This window comes from Procambarus clarkii, chromosome 33 (assembly GCF_040958095.1).
Source record: "Procambarus clarkii isolate CNS0578487 chromosome 33, FALCON_Pclarkii_2.0, whole genome shotgun sequence".
Lineage (NCBI taxonomy): Eukaryota > Metazoa > Arthropoda > Malacostraca > Decapoda > Cambaridae > Procambarus > Procambarus clarkii.
In genome coordinates, this window is record NC_091182.1 from 38,131,436 (window position 1) to 38,151,876 (window position 20,441).

At 46.5% G+C, this 20,441-nt stretch overlaps 1 protein-coding gene across 1 annotated transcript; it reads right to left on the minus strand.

Moving 5' to 3' along the window:
- Positions 1–711: 711 nt before the first annotated feature.
- LOC138370811 (golgin subfamily A member 6-like protein 7) lies at positions 712–2,889 on the minus strand. Its single transcript, XM_069335415.1, has 4 exons — positions 2,694–2,889; positions 1,980–2,117; positions 1,203–1,306; positions 712–933 (listed from the first exon to the last, which is right to left on the minus strand). Exons 1-4 carry the CDS (start codon positions 2,887–2,889, stop codon positions 712–714), a joined length of 660 nt encoding a protein of 219 aa, XP_069191516.1.
- Positions 2,890–20,441: the final 17,552 nt, after the last annotated feature.

The window sequence follows — 20,441 nt, forward strand, 5'->3', positions numbered from 1 at the left end:
ACTATTATATTTGTTACTATTTCACAGCATTAGGCTCCTCCCACCGGCCGACCACCCGCAACTGGGAAACTATTATATATTTGCATAAGAGAAAGCCACAGAGACAGAGAGTGGGAGTCAGCAGAAAGGCAGAGACAGACAGAAACAGCGGCATACAGAGTTAGGCCTGCAGAGAGAATGGGTCGACCAGGGCAAAGAGAGAGAGAGAGACAGGAGGACAGTTTGAAACTCATAGAGATAATTAACACGCAGAGGCAGAGGCAGACACAGAGACTTAGATAGGGAGTGAAGGAAGAAGGGAAGGGAAGTATCAGGGGAAAGCGCCAAGCGATTACGACTATAAAGCACTGGGAATAGAATCAGGATAAGGATTTGGGATGGGACGGGGGGGTGGGGGGGAAGGGATGGTACTCCACCACTTGGACGGTTGGGGATTTAACGTCGACCTGCAGGAAGCGAGACCGTCGCTCTCCCGTCCAGCCCAAGTGGTTGGACAGAAGATGTAGCGGGATGTTGACCAGACCACACACTAGAAATTGAAGGGACGACGACGTTTCGGTCCGTCCTGGACCATTCTCAAGTCGATTGTGACTTCAGCCACGTTATTGTGACTCATCGCCTGCATATGTAGCGGGATGTTTGAAGAAACGGACGGAAAAGCGGAATGTTTGAAGATACAGAGGGAGAAGGAGGATGTTTGAAAAGATGGGATTATCCTTCTATTATTCCCTCTCGACCCCATGTGTCACAGATGCCAATGATGTCGGGCTTCTCAGCCTCTTTGTACGTGCACAATGCATCAGATTTATTCACCAGACTTCTGGTATTTGTGTAGAAACAATTTAAGCACCTGACGTTGTTCCTGGAGGACTGAGAGCTTGCGTCTATATTCTGTACATTACTATTTCGTACATTGTCGCTCTGGTTCTGAACCTGATTGATTGATGAAGATTAAGCCACCCAAGAGGTGGCACGGGCATGAATAGCCCGTAAGTGGTGGCCCTTTCGAGCCATTACCAGTATCAAAAGATGATACTGGAGATCTGTGGAGGCGCAACTGCACCCTGCGTGACGGGAGATGTCTCCCGGACCAAGTGGTGTCGGTTCTGAACCTGTTTGTCCTCCGAGATACATAGGGATAGTTCTGCCTGGCTGGGTGAAGGACCACGTCCTCTCCTCCCTCTACTGTCATGACCACCAACCTTCTCTTTATCTTTTGCTTTGCATCTTTGTATCGGTCTGTGTTTCTTAACTCCTTTAGCTTGCCTCTTAGTACTCTGTCGTTTTTGCTGTTCTGCTGTGAGGTCTGGGGAGATGTAGACTTGTAATACCCTTCAAGATCTTTTAGTTTGTGTAATTACCTAAGGGTAATTACCTAAGTGTAGTTACAGGATGAGAGCTACGCTCGTGGTGTCCCGTCTTCCCAGTACTCTTTGTCATATAACGCTTTAAAACTACTGACGGTCTTGGCCTCCACCACCTTCTCACTGAGTATCCATGTGACCTGCTGAGTATCCTCCTTCTGTGTTCAATGTTGTCAATGGTTATGCGTACCATATTTGCTGTAGGCCTACCTAACCTCTCAACACTGGGCGTGTTTAGACCATCCTCCTTGCCTATCAGTTTCTCTGTCGTTGTCTCAATGTTTTCCTGACCGTTCTTGTCCTCTTCTTTTGCCACGTTGCTTTATATGAGGTTGTTATTTCGTCTTTGCCTATCCATGGCTTCTGCATCCCTCTCCTGAGCACCAGCATCCCTCTCCTGAGCACCACCATCCCTCTCCTGAGCACCAGCATCCCTCTCCTGAGCACCAGCATCCCTCTCCTGAGCACCACCATCCCTCTCCTGAGCACCACCATCCCTCTCCTGAGCACCAGCATCCCTCTCCTGAGCACCAGCATCCCTCTCCTGAGCACCAGCATCCCTCTCCTGAGCACCAGCATCCCTTTCCTGAGCACCAGCATCCCTCTCCTGAGCACCAACATCCCTCTCCTGAGCACCAACATCCCTCTCCTGAGCACCAACATCCCTCTCCTGAGCATCAGCATCCATCTCCTGAGCACCAGCATCCTTCTCTTGAGCACCAGCATCCCTCTCCTGAGCACCAGCATCCTTCTCTTGAGCACCAGCATCCCTCTCCTGAGCACCAGCATCCATCTCCTGAGCACCAGCATCCTTCTCTAGAGCACCAGCATCCCTCTCCTGAGCACCAGCATCCCTCTCCTGAGCACCAGCATCCTTCTCTTGAGCACCAGCATCCCTCTCCTGAGCATCAGCATCCCTCTCCTGAGCACCAGCATCCCTCTTCTGAGCACCAGCATCCCTCTCCTGAGCACCACCATCCCTCTCCTGAGCACCAGCATCCCTCTCCTGAGCACCAGCATCCCTCTCCTGAGCACCAGCATCCCTCTCCTGAGCACCAGCATCCCTCTCCTGAGCACCAGCATCCTTCTCTAGAGCACCAGCATCCCTCTCCTGAGCACCAGCATCCCTCTCCTGAGCACCAGCATCCTTCTCTTGAGCACCAGCATCCCTCTCCTGAGCATCAACATCCCTCTCCTGAGCACCACCATCCCTCTCCTGAGCACCAGCATCCCTCTCCTGAGCACCACCATCCCTCTCCTGAGCACCAGCATCCCTCTCCTGAGCACCAGCATCCCTCTCCTGAGCACCAGCATCCCTCTCCTGAGCACCAGCATCCCTCTCCTGAGCATCAGCATCCCTCTCCTGAGCACCAGCATCCTTCTCTTGAGCACCAGCAACCCTCTCCTGAGCACCAGCATCCCTCTCCTGAGCACCAGCATCCTTCTCTTGAGCACCAGCATCCCTCTCCTGAGCACCGTCAACATTCACTGGGTTCCCCGAGTGTTTGATATACGGGTATTTCATTGATTGTTTACATCAGCACTTAATTAACTCTTACAAGTGGCTCACAACAACTCGTAACTACACACCGTTGTCATCACAACAAACAACTCTCGACAGCAACAGTCTAAAGAAAACACGACCATTCTCCTCACTGTAATCATCTTCACTACACACTTTCATCATCACTGTAATCATCTTCACTACACACTTTCATCATCACTGTAATCATCTTCACTACACACTTTCATCATCACTGTAATCATCTTCACTACACACTTTCATCATCACTGTAATCATCTTCACTACATACTCTCATCATCACTTAAACCATTTTCACTACCCAGCCACCGCTAGGTACCCCCATCAGTGTCATCTTCTCTGCCCTTCTACACCATCCCTATTCTTCGCCACTTTCCCTTCATCCTTGTTACCATTCTCACTCAACACTGACTTCATCAATAAACTGCATAACAGAAACTAAGATTGAATCATCATGTAGAATATGCTAGATGAATGCTAATGAGGATAGAATCTGGTAATTAGCGAGATTAGAAATTAGTATGATTTGCGATTTTATACAAAGTGTAGGTGATGGGCTCATCACCGACCAGCTTAGTAATACCTCCGGACACAGACCGGTTACCCTGCACAGACCTAATTCCCTTCGTACGGCTCGCCATAGCCCGTGCTACTTGCCCCGCTCCTGTGCCAGGTAAGTCCACTACGGGCTCACCATAGCCCGTGCTACTTGCCCCGCTCCTGTGCCAGGTAAGTCCACTACGGGCTCACCATAGCCCGTGCTACTTGCCCCGCTCCTGTGCCAGGTAAGTCCACTACGGGCTCACCATAGCCTGTGCTACTTGCCCCGCTCCTGAGCCAGGTAAGTTACGGGCTCACCATAGCCCGTGCTACTTGGAACTTGTTTCGAGTAGCTGAATCTATAATAACAACAACATTCCCTTAGCCTTAATATAGAACAAGTGCATGAACGGATAATCTGGTTAAGATTCTAGAGAAAGTGGACTTGAAATGGACCATTAAAAACAAAGGGGAAGATAGACCATATCAACACTTTCGGCAGCCTCCTCCATGGGAAGAATCGAGTCTAAAGATAATCATTGAAAGATTACCAGGTAAAAACTCAACATGTGACTCGCAGGGGCTCAAAGCAGTCATAGAACAACAAATGGAAACCATTTCAAGACCAACAACCACTCACATCTTCACAGATGGATCAGTTAATCAAGAAAGTGGTACACTACCAACAATGAAGCTTACTGGAGCATGAATAGTGGGTGCTCAACATTGCAAACAGATTTATATGCCCTGAAGGAGGCCATAAACTATATAATTGAGAATAATTTACATGATGTCATCATTCATACCGACTCTAAATCCTCGCTCCAGGCATTGTTATCCAATCAGCACAGAGATAATATACAACTCCTCACAGAAATTCAACATATAGGAAAAGAAGCCCAAAATCTAGGGCTGTCAATCACCCTAAACTGGATACCAAGTCACATTGGCATAGATGGTAATGAAAGGCAGACTCACTAGCAAAAACTGCCACTGCTCTACTTGTTGTACAGGTTCAAATACCTCCAAGTTTTTCATAGATTAAGGAGCAAATCAAGAAGAAAATACTCTCAACAATCAAAAGTCGCCACAGAGCCAAAGATCCACTGCGCTATGGTACGAACAAGCCACTGAGTACTCCTCTTTCAAGCCTGGCAAAAAGATATCCAGAGACGTTGCAGTAGCCATACACAGACTCAGACTTGGTTACAAGTGCTGTTGGGAGGTAATAAACCCAATAGTTAAAGAGTGTCACATCTGTGAAACAGAAGCAGAGGCGCCACTATTGCACTACTTACTGGAATGTGTAGCTACTGAAGCCCTGCGCATCAAACTCAACATTAATCCAACGACAGCAGCTACATTAGATGCACATTCCACCGCGACTACAATGATTACAAAAGCAGTTGAGGAATGGGACTCACTAGTGAGCATTCTGCATCTACATCTGCCACCAAGATAATGTTATTAAAACAAGACTAAAACCAGTGTACTAAAACAGAAGCGAAAAATAAACCGGGAAAACGGAGGAATCCCCACCTCCAGTTAAAACATTGACCCAAATATTACAGTAACAAGGTTATCGGGAATAACCGAACTCAATTTCGGGCTCACCATAGCCCGTGCTACATGGACACTTCGTTCTGAGAAACTAAATCTAAAACAACAGCCACACACAGCACCGCTCCTGTGCCAGGTAAGTCCACTACGGGCTCACCATAGCCTGTGTTACTTGCCCCGCTCCTGTGCCAGGTAAGTCCACTACGGGCTCACCATAGCCTGTGTTACTTGCACCGCTCCTGTGTCAGGTAAGTCCACTACGGGCTCACCATAGCCTGTGTTACTTGCCCCGCTCCTGGAAAGGCGAAGAGTTAGGGTTGACATGATAGAGGTTTACAAGTGGATGAATGAACATGACAAAGGGGATATTAATAGGATATTAAAAGTATCAACACAAGACAGAACACGAAACAATCGGTATAAATTGGATTAGTTTAGATTCGGGAAAGACTTGGGTAAATACTGGTTCGGTAACAGGGTTGTTGACTTGTGGAACCAACTACCATGAAACGTAGTGAAGGTGGGGTCCCTCGATTGTTTCAAGCGTGGGCTGGACATGTATATGAGTGGGATTGGGTGGTTATAAATAGGAGCTGTCTCGTATGGGCCAATAGGCCTTCTGCAGTTACCTTTGTTCTTATGTACTGGGGGTGCTATATTAAGCTGGATTAGGGCATGGCTATACACACATTCAGCACCGCTCCTGTGCCAGGTAAGTCCACCACGGGCTCACCATAGCCCGTGCTACTTGGAACTTGTTCCGAGTAGCTGAATCTATAGCAACAACAACAGCATGGCTATACTAAAGCAAACAGAGAGTTAGTATAAATAGAGTTAAGTCAGAGTGGGAATCCAGGGTGGGAGCGTTCACATCCACAGCCACCAAAGCCTCCTCCGCAGGGAGTGGCGGGAAGTCCTCCTCACAGAAGAGGATGACGGGCGCGACGGCTGGCGCAGAGCACCCAGTAGCCTGATGGCCCAAGAGGCCACAACGGTAATACATACGAGGCTGATGGGCATAATAAACCCAAACATAACAACCCAGGAGCTTCACTGAGGACGGAATGTCCGCCCTCAGCCTCATTCCACCGCCACCCTCCACCATTCCACCCTCATCGAAGTGACGGTGCTAATGTTCGACCGCACACCCTTAAGCGTTCCCGAGGAGAGCAGGTGCAACCGCACACTGACAACAGCTCCAAATTGGCCGAAATAACCCCGCAGCAGCCCCTCCGAGAATTTCAGGGGCGCCCCATGCACGTTAACATACGCGATGGCACCACTCCGATCTGAGACAGTTAGAGTGCCTGCACCTTCCAGCAGGGGCAAGGTCCACCCCTTGTAACGACGCAAAAACGCCTGGTACACCTCCTCCGTCATAAACTTGACAACAACCCTGTGAGCAGTCACCAGTTCAATGCCATAAATGTCCACCACAGGGACCCGTAGCATTTCACACAGTACGAGCCCCACCTCAGGATATCCAGCTCGAGCAAAAAACTCGAGCCCCACAGACTGGGCACGCAAAACAGGGGGGAGGGGGGCCCCAAGGCGCCGACACGCCAAACAGCATCCTCCTTCACGCAACTCCAGCCTAACATAATTGGTTGATATTTCTGGAATATTACAGAGTTGTCTGGTGCGTTGCTGAAGGGCCTGACATGATAGCTTCAGTTATTACCACACCAGGAACACTTAAAACTGAATTAAACTCTACTTTTCTGTTATTAGAATCGCTCTTCCTACACAATGTAGGCTTCGAAAATGATAGCACCAATTGCAACTATGGAAGGACTCTACATGTACACTACCATTATGAAAAGATCCACATATTTGTTCTATTGGAAAGCTAATGGGCTTAAAGCTCAAACTGTCCACTCATCTACCTAATCTACCTGTTGGAGGCATAATCCACACATGCATAAATAAGGCTTAAGATTATACGTACTAGTTACAGCCTGGGAGCTGAACTGAGCCACCCAGGACGGTTCAGTTTGTACTCATCTGAACTGAGTAAACATATATGATTAACCTGGACTGCTCGTTTTTGCACTACCAGTCCAACACTTCACTATGCTGGGTCAAAGGGCCCCCAAACAATCACCAAAGAACATATTAAAGAGACCCTTCAGGGACAAGAGGTCGGGCCCGACCCCCTGGGGAAAATACTCCCAAAAATGTACCTGCAAGGGATGATGTCCTCTTGTCCCTGGGACACTTGTATACAATGGATATAATGATTTCCATTTATTATAAACTTAATCTTACATAGGAAATGGCAGTGCCTGTTGACATCTACTCTACCAGCCAGGAACCTCTTAGAATAGAGAACATGGCTTACAAAACCTGGTAAAGGCCCGCCCAAGACACTTACGGTGAAGCACAGTCCAAGAGCATGTCCCCCCCCCAGTTACACCGGTCGTAAATATTCCTCTCCAGGGATGGTTACAGAACTACACACTTGTTAGCGTCCCTGGAGTAACTATACATTAATAACCAATGGAAGGAAGAGTTAGTGGCCAACGAGGAAGGACTTAACCTGAATGATAAAATGTTGACTCTCCCAGCGAGAAGCGTGAACCATCAGCAGACAGACGCAATGGAAATGAAACGCCTCCTTTCCTCACGTCATAACAACTGTCCCTACCAAATATCTCATATCCACTAACACACTTTATAATAATAATAATAATAATAATAATAATTTTTATTTAGGTAAGGTACATACATAAAGAGATTTTACAAAGTTTGTTGGCTTTATAGATAGAGCTAGTACATACAATGCCTAAAGCCACTATTACGCAAAGCGTTTCGGCAGGTTGCTAAGTACAACTAAGCGTTTACTAAGTACAACTTAACTGATATAACCTACTGGCTGCTTACAACTGAATTACTGACTTACATAAAACCACCCCAAACCAGCCAGTAGTTTACATTTAACATTTAACAATTTCATCGTGTTTAGGCAGCGCTGTACTGGCCAAAAACATTAAATTCATAATTTGTTTCTTTATAATTTCTGTTGTTTCTTCCCACTCAAGCTCAAATCTTATCAAAACTCTTACAAAGATTCACCCTGGTCATAACACTCCGTCAACGGGACGCTTTAGTGATGGAAGGAACGATTTCAAGTTCAATAATGCGATGATTTGATCGATTTCAGGGACGCGGTCTCGATCCCTTAATATTCATTTATAGATTCATCACGTTGTTGCAATTTCATTGTGCATAGCAAGGTTTAGAGCAACACTCTTCCTGATATTTGTCCTCAAACCACACAAAATCCAACACCACATACTGTATAAAAACCGCACCGACATAATACCAGACAGTCTCTACCCACAGTCACCAGCCCACACATTCATACCAGTCACCAGAAACACCACAGTACTCGACCTGAACCTCGACGACGACCTTCGGACACACATACACACACACACACATAGCAAGCCAACACGCAACAGACAACAAAGTCCCTATGCAGACTCAAACAAGAGCACCCTCGCAACATGATACACCTATACAAAGACCTAATCCGCCCTCTCATAAAATACGCCCCAGCAACCCTAATGCTTGCATCCAACACAAATAAAACAAAACTCCAACGCATCCAAACAAAGCTCTGAGATGGATACATAACACCCGTTGGGATGATTTCGTCGCGGGCGAGAGCCTCCACCTGCGGGCCAACACGCCACCCTAACACACATACTGGAAGTACCAGGGGCCAGATTCACGAAAGCACTTGCGCAAACACTTACGAACGTGTACATCTTTCCTCAATCTTTGACGGCTTTAGTTACATTTATTAAACAGTGTACAAGCATGAAAACTTGCCAATCAACTGTTGTTAATGTTATAAACAGCCTCCTGGTGCGTCGGAGCTCATTAACTGTTTAATAATTGGAAACAAAGCCCTCAAAGATTGAGAAAAGATGTACAGGTTCGTAAGTGTTTGCGTAAGTGCTTTCGTGAATCTGGCCCCTGGCCAACAAACACAGACTACCCACTGTTGTGATCCCAGGTGGCTGGGAAACGAGTCTACCCCCTGAGAGTTATTCTGTCAGACCTGACCTAACTGAGAGGTCAAAGAAATATGGATGTGGAAATATATATATTAAATATTTGATTAAATTTTACGAATAGTTTAAAAGTATGGGCAGAAAATAAGTATATAGTTAAATGACTTGACATGAGATGTGGAGAGTTTGATGAAGGTATGAGGCTCGCTTCAGGGGGTCTTGACCTCACTTGAGCTGCAGAAATCGTGAGGGAAGGTCGTGCTCCGTTGAGCCCCTGCTGAAGAAGAACCCCTTGATTGATGTACCTTCAAGAGGAAGGAAGTGAGCAGGCGTTTCGATTGTGGAATAAGTCTGGAGACGTGTGAGCTCAAGTCGTGGACTGCAGGAAGAGCTGTGGAGCAGTCTTTAAAGCAGTTTTATGGACAGCCAAGGAGCGCTCTGTATCGAACATCAGCCAGTGAGCGCCCGCTAGCGAACCAAATTCTGTGGTAAGTCATTTTAACCAGTTGACAGTGAGTGCCTGTAGTTGGTCGTGTGTCCAGCGACTGTAGAAAGTGTTCTTGAATGTATTAGGCATATTTTGTTAAGGCAGAAGGCCTAAATAAGAGAATAACGATGAGGGAGCCAGCTGGAGAAACGAGCGGCGCATCCTCTCTTGCCGTGCGCATGGGGGCAACTGGCGAGGGCGGCGGCTGGCAGTCTCCAGGGAGGAGCTACCTGGCAGAGGCGGAGTATGGACCTGTCCGGGCATGGGGGAGTTCCCTCACGGCATGCAGGAATCAGAGAGATGTCGGATGAAGACATTTATTGTGTATGAGTTTATTTTAGTTATATGTTTGTAGGGAAATAACTTTATTGGCGTGTCAATGGGTTGCAAGTTTGTCTGGGGAAGGTGTTGCTGAGAGAACTTCGAAGCCAGTAGAAGGAGTCTGTGGATGGAACTCCAAGGCTATTGAAGAAATACTGAGCTCTGTGGAAGAGCAGCCCCACAGTGAGGAGCAGGACCTCAAGATGTGTGAGTAGTGGAGTGGAGTTTCACGTGCTTCTGTGGTACCATTGGTGAAGCACCATTGCTGTCCAAGGAAAACTTCACGGTGTAGCAGTCGGAAGAGCTGTGGAAGACCCTGGTAGACAATTCTGGGTTCACTTCCCTGAAGATGTTCAGGGTAGTGAACCTCTGGATGCAGAGAGGAGATTCTTATTGACTACTTATAGAGAGTTGGTAGAGTGCTTGAGTGTCATTGGCGTGCAAAACACGGTGGAAGGTGGGTGATAGGTCATTTTTGTATCAAGGAATATTTATACTGATGTTTATAGTGTTACAGCCATAGCCTGAGTTACCTGTATATATTTATATACATTCTAGGGCTGATTGGCCATATTGTGTTACGAGATTTAACCCACTTGGCGAGGTTGGTTGAATAAGTGGCGAGCCAGGAGTTGGGACGCCGGATAGAGCCATGATGGTATTGGATTGTAACCTGGTTATAATAGCACAAAGTGTTGAGGATACTAATATTCTGATGTTTTGTATGTAAGTGTGTTGTATATGTTCTTTGTTCTATTAAATGTTTATAATTAACAGGTGTTTGCCCTTGTCCTAGTGAGGCTTCCCAGAAAGTAGAAAAGAGAGAGAGAGAGAGAGAGAGAGAGAGAGAGAGAGAGAGAGAGAGAGAGAGAGAGAGAGAGAGAGAGAGAGAGAGAGAGAGAGAGAAAACCATAGCTGTGGACAGGGTGGTGTGGAATAATAATAGTTCAGAAGAGGGGGCTGAGGAGTTCATACCAACCAAGGAGAGAGTGGGGAGTCATGGCGGCTCGAATTGGGTGTGTGCACAGGACAACGAGGCCAGTGTTAGAGCCGCACCCACTAAACGTGTGATGCTGAACCCCCTCTCCAAGATCAGGAAGTGTACAGGGTGATCTCCTGGTCAAAATATAATCACTACAGTTTTTGGTTGGCTGACCGGCGGTAGCCAGTGGGTGGCTGCGGAGGTCGTTTGTCCGTTCCGGCAGAGAGTGGTTGGGGGAACTTTGTTTACCTGTACACAAGGAACGGTCTGGCGCAGTAGCCAGAGAGCTTTGGGGGTTTAAGCTCCATTAGCCCAACCCCCTCAGGAAGTTCAGGACCACGATACCACTCACCTGGAGTGCCACACTTCATTCCTCACCAACACACTACAGAGACGCCTGAACGCTGACAACCTTAGCAACCTGTCTTCCTACAAAGAACGTCGTTTTTCGACAGTGTACGTTACATAAGGCCAACAATTGTCGGACGGCTGGACGTACTAAATGGAAACGGCTCGCGAAAGTGACACACTGTCTCGTTTTCTGTTTTGGGTCCAGTGGTAGGTCCAGAGAGGACACTTTAAATTGACAGTTTTCTTGACGTTGGGAAACCTTAGGAGGATGGGCTGCCTGAACACCCCACAACAGCAAAACTGTATACAAAGCGTTCCACTAGCCCACTTAACTTACCCAACCAGCCCATAGGGAACAGCCCCCCCCCCACCATTACTTACCTCCTCCATATGAAAAAAATGTCCCAATAGCTGGTTGGGACTTCCGGTACCATTGGGACTTGCCTCGACGCTTGGGTGGACATGATTTGGTGCTAATATATATCCTGAGTACAAGGCCTGCAGCTGGGTTAAGGCACTACTCTCTTCGACTGTGGTGTTTCCTCTCCAAACTATTCTTCCATCTGTCCCCACTTCCTGCTCACACTCTAACTTTACACTTGATTGATTGATTTGTCCTTAGCGGGTGTGGTTACTGCGCTCATCTTCGTCCCTGCTGGCTATGACAGCTGGGGACGAGATGACCAGGAAGAGAGCCTTTTGTTATTCTCTTCTCACTGTGTTTAACACCAGGAAGACGTGACGGATCAGTCTCTTAACAGACCGAAAAGTGTACCGTTATACATTATTTTCCTAATGTGTTGCTTCCGCTTTACCTCACTTATTGTATTTCCTACATTCTTCTTTGTTCCATCCCATAATTCTCCGCCTTCCTCCTCTCCCACCATTCCTCCTGGTCTTTTCCAATCTTCTCTTCACACGTCCATTGTCGCTGTTCTAGCCCAATCCTTAACCTGACTCCTTCCTAGTCTTATATAGTCGTAATGGCTTGGCGCTTTCCCCTGCCAGTTCCCTCCCTACCTCCTCCTCCTCCTCCACCTCCTACCTCTCCTCCTCCTCCTCCCTCCTCCCCCTCCTCCAAGGCAACAATGTATGGAGAGAAGGAGAGCGATGGGAGGGAACAGTGAGGGATGACGTAACGAGACAAGTAAATACAACATGATCAATCCAGGAATTATGGGGGAGCCGGGAGAGCCTTCACCAGGCCCGCCCTATATGTCACTGCCCCAGGCAGGTCCCTCTCTCCTTCCCTTTATAGTGGACGGGGTGTGGGCGGGGTGTGGCCGTGGTGTGGGCGGGGTGTGGCCGTGGTGTGGGCAGACGTGTGTGTGTGGGTGTGAGATGGGGGGGGGAGGGGATATCCGTGGTGTGGGCGGGCGTGAGGAGTTAGCGGGGTGTGGAGATGATTGATTGATGAAGATTAAGCCACCCAAAAGGTGGCACGGGCATGAATAGCCCGTAAGTGGTGGCCCTTTTGAGCCATTACCAGTATCAAGAGCTGATACTGGAGATCTGTGGAGGTGCGACTGCACCCTGCGTGACGGGAGATGTCTCCCGTGGTGTGGAGATGGTGTGGTGTGCAGGTTATAGGTGTGGAGTGGGTGGGGGTAGTACTGACGTGTGCGTGGGAAGGGTGTGGATCAGGTGAAGCACCACAAGCCAGTGTGGATCAGATGAAGCACCACAAGCAAGTGTGGATCAGGTGAAGCACCACAAGCAAGTGTGGATCAGGTGAAGCACCACCAGCAAGTGTGGATCAATTGAAGCACCCCAAGCATGTGTGGATCAGATGAAGCACCACAAGCAAGTGTGGATCAGATGAAGCACCACAAGCAAGTGTGGATCAGATGAAGCACCACAAGCAAGTGTGGATCAGGTGAAGCACCACAAGCCAGTGTGGATCAGATGAAGCACCACAAGCAAGTGTGGATCAGGTGAAGCACCACAAGCAAGTGTGGATCAGGTGAAGCACCACAAGCAAGTGTGGATCAGATGAAGCACCACAAGCAAGTGTGGATCAGATGAAGCACCACAAGCAAGTGCGGATCAGGTGAAGCACCACAAGCAAGTGTGGATCAGATGAAGCACCACAAGCAAGTGTGGATCAGGTGAAGCACCACAAGCAAGTGTGGATCAGATGAAGCACCACAAGCAAGTGTGGATCAGATGAAGCACCACAAGCAAGTGTGGATCAGGTGAAGCACCACAAGCAAGTGTGGATCAGATGAAGCACCACAAGCAAGTGTGGATCAGGTGAAGCACCACAAGCAAGTGTGGCGCAGGTGAAGCACCACAAGCAAGTGTGGATTAGATGAAGCACCACAAGCAAGTGTGGATCAGGTGAAGCACCACAAGCAAGTGTGGAGCAGGTGAAGCACCACAAGCAAGTGTGGAGCAGGTGAAGCACCACAAGCAAGTGTGGAGCAGGTGAAGCACCACACCCAGGTGTGGAGCAGGTGAAGCACCACAAGCAAGTGTGGAGCAGGTGAAGCACCATATCCAGGTGTGGAGCAGGTGAAGCACCACATCCAGGTGTGGAGCAGGTGAAGCACCACAAGCAAGTGTGGAGCAGGTGAAGCACCACATCCAGGTGTGGAGCAGGTGAAGCATCACAAGCAAGTGTGGAGCAAGTGAAGCACCACATTCAGGTATGGAGCAGGTGAAGCATCACAAGCAAGTGTGGAGCAGGTGAAGCACCACATCCAGGTGTGGAGCAAGTGAAGCACCACACCCATGTGTGGAGCAAGTGAAGCACCACACCCAGGTGTGGAGCAGGTGAAGCACCACACTCAAGTATGGAACAGGTGAAGCACCACACCCAGGTATGGAGGAGATGAAGCACCACACCCAGGTGTGGAGCAGGTGAAGCACCACACTCAGGTATGGAACAGGTGAAGCACCACACCCAGGTGTGGAGGAGATGAAGCACCACACCCAGGTGTGGAGCAGGTGAAGCACCACACCCAGGTGTGGAGGAGATGAAGCACCACACCCAGGTGTGGAGGAGATGAAGCACCACACCCAGGTGTGGAGGAGATGAAGCACCACACCCAGGTGTGGAAGAGATGAAGCACCACACCCAGGTGTGGAGCAGGTGAAGCACCACACCCAGGTGTAGAGCATGTGAAGCTCCACACCCAGGTGTGGAGCAGGTGAAGTATCACATCCAGGTGTGGAGCAGGTGAAGCACCACACCCAGGTGTGGAGCAGGTGAAGCACCACACCCAGGTGTGGATCAGGTGAAGCACCACACCCAGGTGTGGACCAGGTGAAGCACCACACCCAGGTGTGGAGCAGGTGAAGCACCACACTCAGGTGTGGAGCAACATCGAAGACACACAACGACATTTACACATAGAGGTGAGGCGGCTGGAGCCGAGAGAGGCACGGCGCGCTTCACCTCTCTCACTTTCCACCGACATTTCACCCAAAATTTCGTACTCAAAATATTTGTGCAGCGAGGTAGAAACTCTAGCATACAAGGCCCGAGTCTTCCCTTCATGTCACGTCAGGGCCTCGTCCCGCTTCTCTTTAAAGCTTTTCTTTGCTCAAAACGCGTATGAAAAGCTTTACTTGGAGCTCATTCACGAAAGGTGGATCACAGAGCTCGTCCGAGCTGTTGGTTAGGGATAAGTCCGATTAAATCGTTGTTTATATTATGATATGGTATATATTGAGAACAAAATTGAGGCTATGCAATAGGATCGAACTTGTATCCAGGATTCACCAAGCATTTACACATCAACTTACGAAACCAGCACCGCCCCTGTCCTGGGAAAGGTAAGTCCACTACGGGCTCACCATGGCCCGTGCTACTTTGCCGCTCCTGTGCCGGGTAAGTCCACTACGGGCTCACCATGGCCCGTGCTATTTGGAACTTTTTGTTCAGAGTAGCTGAATATAAAACAACAAACGAAACCAGTGCATCTTTCTTCAATCATTTCTTTAAATTTTTAAACACTTTATTTTCTATAATCAGTTTATTTTCTATGATTTTCTCCGGAGGAATACAAGGTTGTTTACAACAATAATAACATTGAGTTGTGAAGGTTTGACGTTCGTAAACTGTTTGTAGGCAATATAAACAAAGCCGCCATGATTGTTGAAAGATGCAAAGGTTTCGTAAGCGGATATTGGCCTTGTACTCCACAGACCCAAACACTGCAGATTAAACCACAATGAGCTCATCGTGGCGTAGTCGGTAATGCGTGCATTCTTTGGGGAGTCCAGGGATGTGCGACTTCAATCCTATTATATAACCTCAAGATTTTCCCACAGATACATCACGTTATTGAGATATTCATTGATATTATTGTTATAGTCATTTAACACTTAAACTGCATGACAACCTCTGCTACAGCGACTTCCCAAGAGGCAGTCTCAGCTCCTAGCGCTGCTTCTCGCCGTCAGCACATTCTATATATCTAATCTCATTATTTAGGGAACGTTTGTACAGCTTGTTTCTATAAGACGTTGGTAACGCCCTGACGTTGGGTACTTGCTGTATATGTTAGCACGGGCACCAGTATTCTGCACAGCTTGGCCTAGGTTAGGTTAGGTTAGGTTAGGTTAGGTTAGGTTAGGTTTGGTTTTTTGGTTCTATTGTATTCACAGAATCGGGGTGAAGCCTTTATAGAGGCGAGCCTCGAACGTAGGAAGTTAGGTAACACTGCAGATTAAACCACAATGAGCTCATCGTGGCGTAGTCGGTAATGCGTGCATTCTTTGGGGAGTCCAGGGATGTGCGACTTCAATCCTATTATATAACCTCAAGATTTTCCCACAGATACATCACGTTATTGAGATATTCATTGATATTATTGTTATAGTCATTTAACACTTAAACTGCATGACAACCTCTGCTACAGCGACTTCCCAAGAGGCAGTCTCAGCTCCTAGCGCTGCTTCTCGCCGTCAGCACATTCTATATATCTAATCTCATTATTTAGGGAACGTTTGTACAGCTTGTTTCTATAAGACGTTGGTAACGCCCTGACGTTGGGTACTTGCTGTATATGTTAGCACGGGCACCAGTATTCTGCACAGCTTGGCCTAGGTTAGGTTAGGTTAGGTTAGGTTAGGTTAGGTTAGGTTAGGTTTGGTTTTTTGGTTCTATTGTATTCACAGAATCGGGGTGAAGCCTTTATAGAGGCGAGCCTCGAACGTAGGAAGTTAGGTAAGCACCGTCTAAGTTTAAACTTGATTATTTGTGAGGTTTGTATTATATTTATATACAGACAATGACCTAAGCTGTGAAGGAAAAAACACTTTCCATGTGATTCTCATCTGATCATATTCGAACTTTGCTTATAGAATGCCCTGTCCATTTCTTTGAAGGGCTCCTCTCAAATTTCTAAGGCCGTGCTCATAAGCAATGGGTAAGTAAGTACTCGTTAGACTCTAAGACGTTTGGTTATGAAAAATAAAAACAAAAAACACTTCATATGTGACTTACACCTGCAGATGTTCCATGTTTTCTCCAAGAGTGCTTTACTGACCTCTGGTGATCTTCTGGCACCTCACGAGACGACTTCGCCAACTGAAAAACACAAATATTGGCCGACAGAACCAAAATATCTAGCCTAGTCTACCTTAGGGGAGCAGCCATATAAAAAATAAATGCACTAATATTAATTTACATGATAAAATAACGTTTTTTGATTACCCTGCTTAAACGAGCACATCCACAAGAGGACGGGCCGCATATTTACATAATTGCCAAAATCGTACCTAAGATAATCATGTCCGAAGCCGTAATATACATATTTTTTACTTGTTTTCCAGTTAGGCTAATATTACGAGAAAAATATTACCATAAATATTACGCTAAATATAACTGTCGCTGGATAGAAGCTCTTGCCTTCAGAATGGGTTGCGTTTGTTAAAACATATATGAATATTTTATTATATAATAAAATGTTATATAATAACAAATACACCATACGCCAAAATCATGTTATGATTTTGTGCGCAGTTTTAAAAGTTTTTTCTCATTCATTAAGTAATTAATGATTTAGTTTCAACACCTTCTAATTTAAACTTATAAGCAATTTAACAAAAAAAAAAAGAAAATGTAAAAAATATTCTCCCTGCAGATCAAAATTTTTCTCGCATTTACAAATTATTTTATCGTCCTCATAACTGTCTATAGCCTACTAACGGTGCGTTTATATACGCCATTTAACTATTTTATATTTATATTCGTACGTAAGCTTAATAGCTTTATTATATCTGATTTGCAAGTTTTAAAGGTGCAGTAATAGTGGTATTGCTTCACGCTTGGCTATGTTGCTTCACACCTGGCTATGTTGCTTCACGCCTGGCTATGTTGCTTCACGCCTGGCTATGTTGCTTCACGCTTGGCTATGCTGCTTCACGTCTGGTTATGTTGCTTCACGCTTGGTTATGTTGCTTCACGCCTGGCTATGTTGCTTCACGCCTGGCTATGTTGCTTCACGCTTGGCTATGTTGCTTCACGCCTGGCTATGTTGCTTCACGCTTCGCTATGTTGCTTCACACCTGGCTATGTTGCTTCACGCCTGGCTATGTTGCTTCACGCCTGGCTATGTTGCTTCACGCTTGGCTATGTTGCTTCACGCCTGGCTATGTTGCTTCACGCTTGGCTATGTTGCTTCACGTCTGGTTATGTTGCTTCACGCTTGGTTATGTTGCTTCACACCTGGCTATGTTGCTTCACGCCTGTCTATGTTGCTTCACGCTTGGCTATGTTGCTTCACGCCTGGCTACGTTGCTTCACGCCTGGCTATGTTGCTTCACGCCTGGCTATGTTGCTTCACACCTGGCTATGTTGCTTCACGCCTGGCTATGTTGCTTCACGCTTGGCTATGTTGCTTCACGCTTGGCTATGTTGCTTCACACCTGGCTATGTTGCTTCACGCCTGGCTATGTTGCTTCACGCTTGGCTATGTTGCTTCACGCCTGGCTATGTTGCTTCACGCCTGGCTATGTTGCTTCACACCTGGCTGTGTTGCTTCACGCCTGGCTATGTTGCTTCACGCCTGGGTATGTTGCTTCACGCCTGGCTATGTTGGTTCACACCTGGCTATGTTGCTTCACGCCTGGCTACGTTGCTTCACGCCTGGCTGTGTTGCTTCACGCTTGTCTATGTTGCTTCACGCTTGGCTATGTTGCTTCACACCTGGCTATGTTGCTTCACACCTGGCTATGTTGCTTCACGCCTGACTATTGTGCTTCACGCCTGGCTATGTTGCTTCACGCCTGGCTATTGTGCTTCACCCCTGGCTATGTTGCTTCACGCCTGGCTATGTTGCTTCACGCCTAGCTATGTTGCTTCACGCCTGGCTATGTTGCTTCACGCCTGGCTATGTTGCTTCACGCCTGGCTATGTTGCTTCACGCCTGACTATTGTGCTTCACGCCTGGCTATGTTGCTTCACACCTGGCTATGTTGCTTCACGCCTGACTATTGTGCTTCACGCCTGGCTATGTTGCTTCACGCCTGGCTATTGTGCTTCACGCCTGGCTATTGTGCTTCACGCCTGGCTATTGTGCTTCACGCCTGGCTATTGTGCTTCACGCCTGGCTATTGTGCTTCACACTTGCCTATATTGCTTCATGCCGGGCTGTGTTGTTTCATGCCTTACTATGTTGCTTCAAATTTGCTTTTGTTGCTTCATGAATTTCAGTGTAACTTGTCGCCTGGTTATATTGTCTTACAGCTGGCTACGTTACCTAACTAGCTGTATATCTGTTAATTTTGATTTACCTTTGTTACAGCTAATTAAACTACAGCACCTCCTCCTCACCTGGCCATTTTGCTTGAAAACAGAATCATAAGAATAAAAGAAACTGCCGAAGGCCTATTGGTCCAAACGAGGCAGCTCTTATTGGTCCATATGAGGCAGCTCCTACTGGCCCATACTAGGCAGCTCCTATTGGTCCATACGAGGCAGCTCCTATTGGTCCATACTAAGCAGCTCCTATTGGTCCATACGAGGCCAATAGGAGCTGCTATATTACACTAACAGTAGAAGTCTAAGAAATAAAATTAACGAATTAAATGCTCTTGTCTGCACAGAAAAAATAGATATTATTGCACTTACCGAAACGTGGATGAATGTAGAAAATAGAGAACTATTAGCTGAATATCAAATATATGGATTTAAACTATTTCACACAGATAGATATATTAGACGAGGAGGTGGAGTAGCCATATATGTTAGGGACAATTTGAAATGTAGTCTCAAAGAGGGAATCAAAACAGAGCCACACACAGAAACTATTTGGATTGAATTAAACGAAAAAGCTAATAATATTATAATAGGAGTAATATATAGGCCACCAAATTTAGACAGAATGGAAGCAAAGCATCTATGGGATGAAATATCTAGAGCATCTAGATCTAACAGTATTTATGTCATGGGTGACTTTAATTTTAGCGGAATAAACTGGTTGAACAAAACAGGGAATAGTGAAGCAGAAGATTTTCTAGAATTAATTGACGATTGCTTTCTTACGCAACACATTAAGGAACCAACACGGGAAAATAATATTTTAGATTTAGTGTTAACTAACAGGGAAACGCAAATTAATGACATCGAAATAGGGAGTGAGCTAGGGAGCAGTGATCACAAAGAAATCAGATTTAGCATAGAATGGAATAGACCAGTAGGAGAAAATTCTGTTAAAGTGCCAGATTTTCGAAAAGCTGATTTTAATAGCCTAAGAAATTTGTTGGGTCAAATTGATTGGAAAGGCTTGGGTATGGGGTGTGGGCCGGTCTTGGAGCGAGACATGAACCCAGCGATAGGTGACTTAAATGGGGATTTCGATGTGGATTCAATATATAACTTATTTAAGAATATTCTAAACAAAGCACAGGAACGTAGTATACCATACAAATTGAATAGATCGTATACTAATGACCCAAAGTGGATAACAAAGAATTTGAAGAACCTTATAGGTAAAAAGAGAGCTTGGTACAAAAGGATTAAAAATGGGGAGGTCACTTTAGAACAGGAATTCGTACAACTGGTTAGAAATGTTAAAAAAGAGATAAGGAAAGCAAAAAGAAACTATGAAGTTCGCATAGCAGGGCAAGCAAAGACAAATCCTAAAGGGTTTTTTCAGTTATATCGTACTAAGACTAGGGAAAGGATAGGTCCATTAAAAACTGAGACAGGTCAAATAACAGATAGTGATGAAGAGATGAGTAGTATTTTTAATAAATATTTTGTATCTGTATTTACTAAAGAGGAACTTAACAATATGCCTTCAGCCGAACAAGTCTA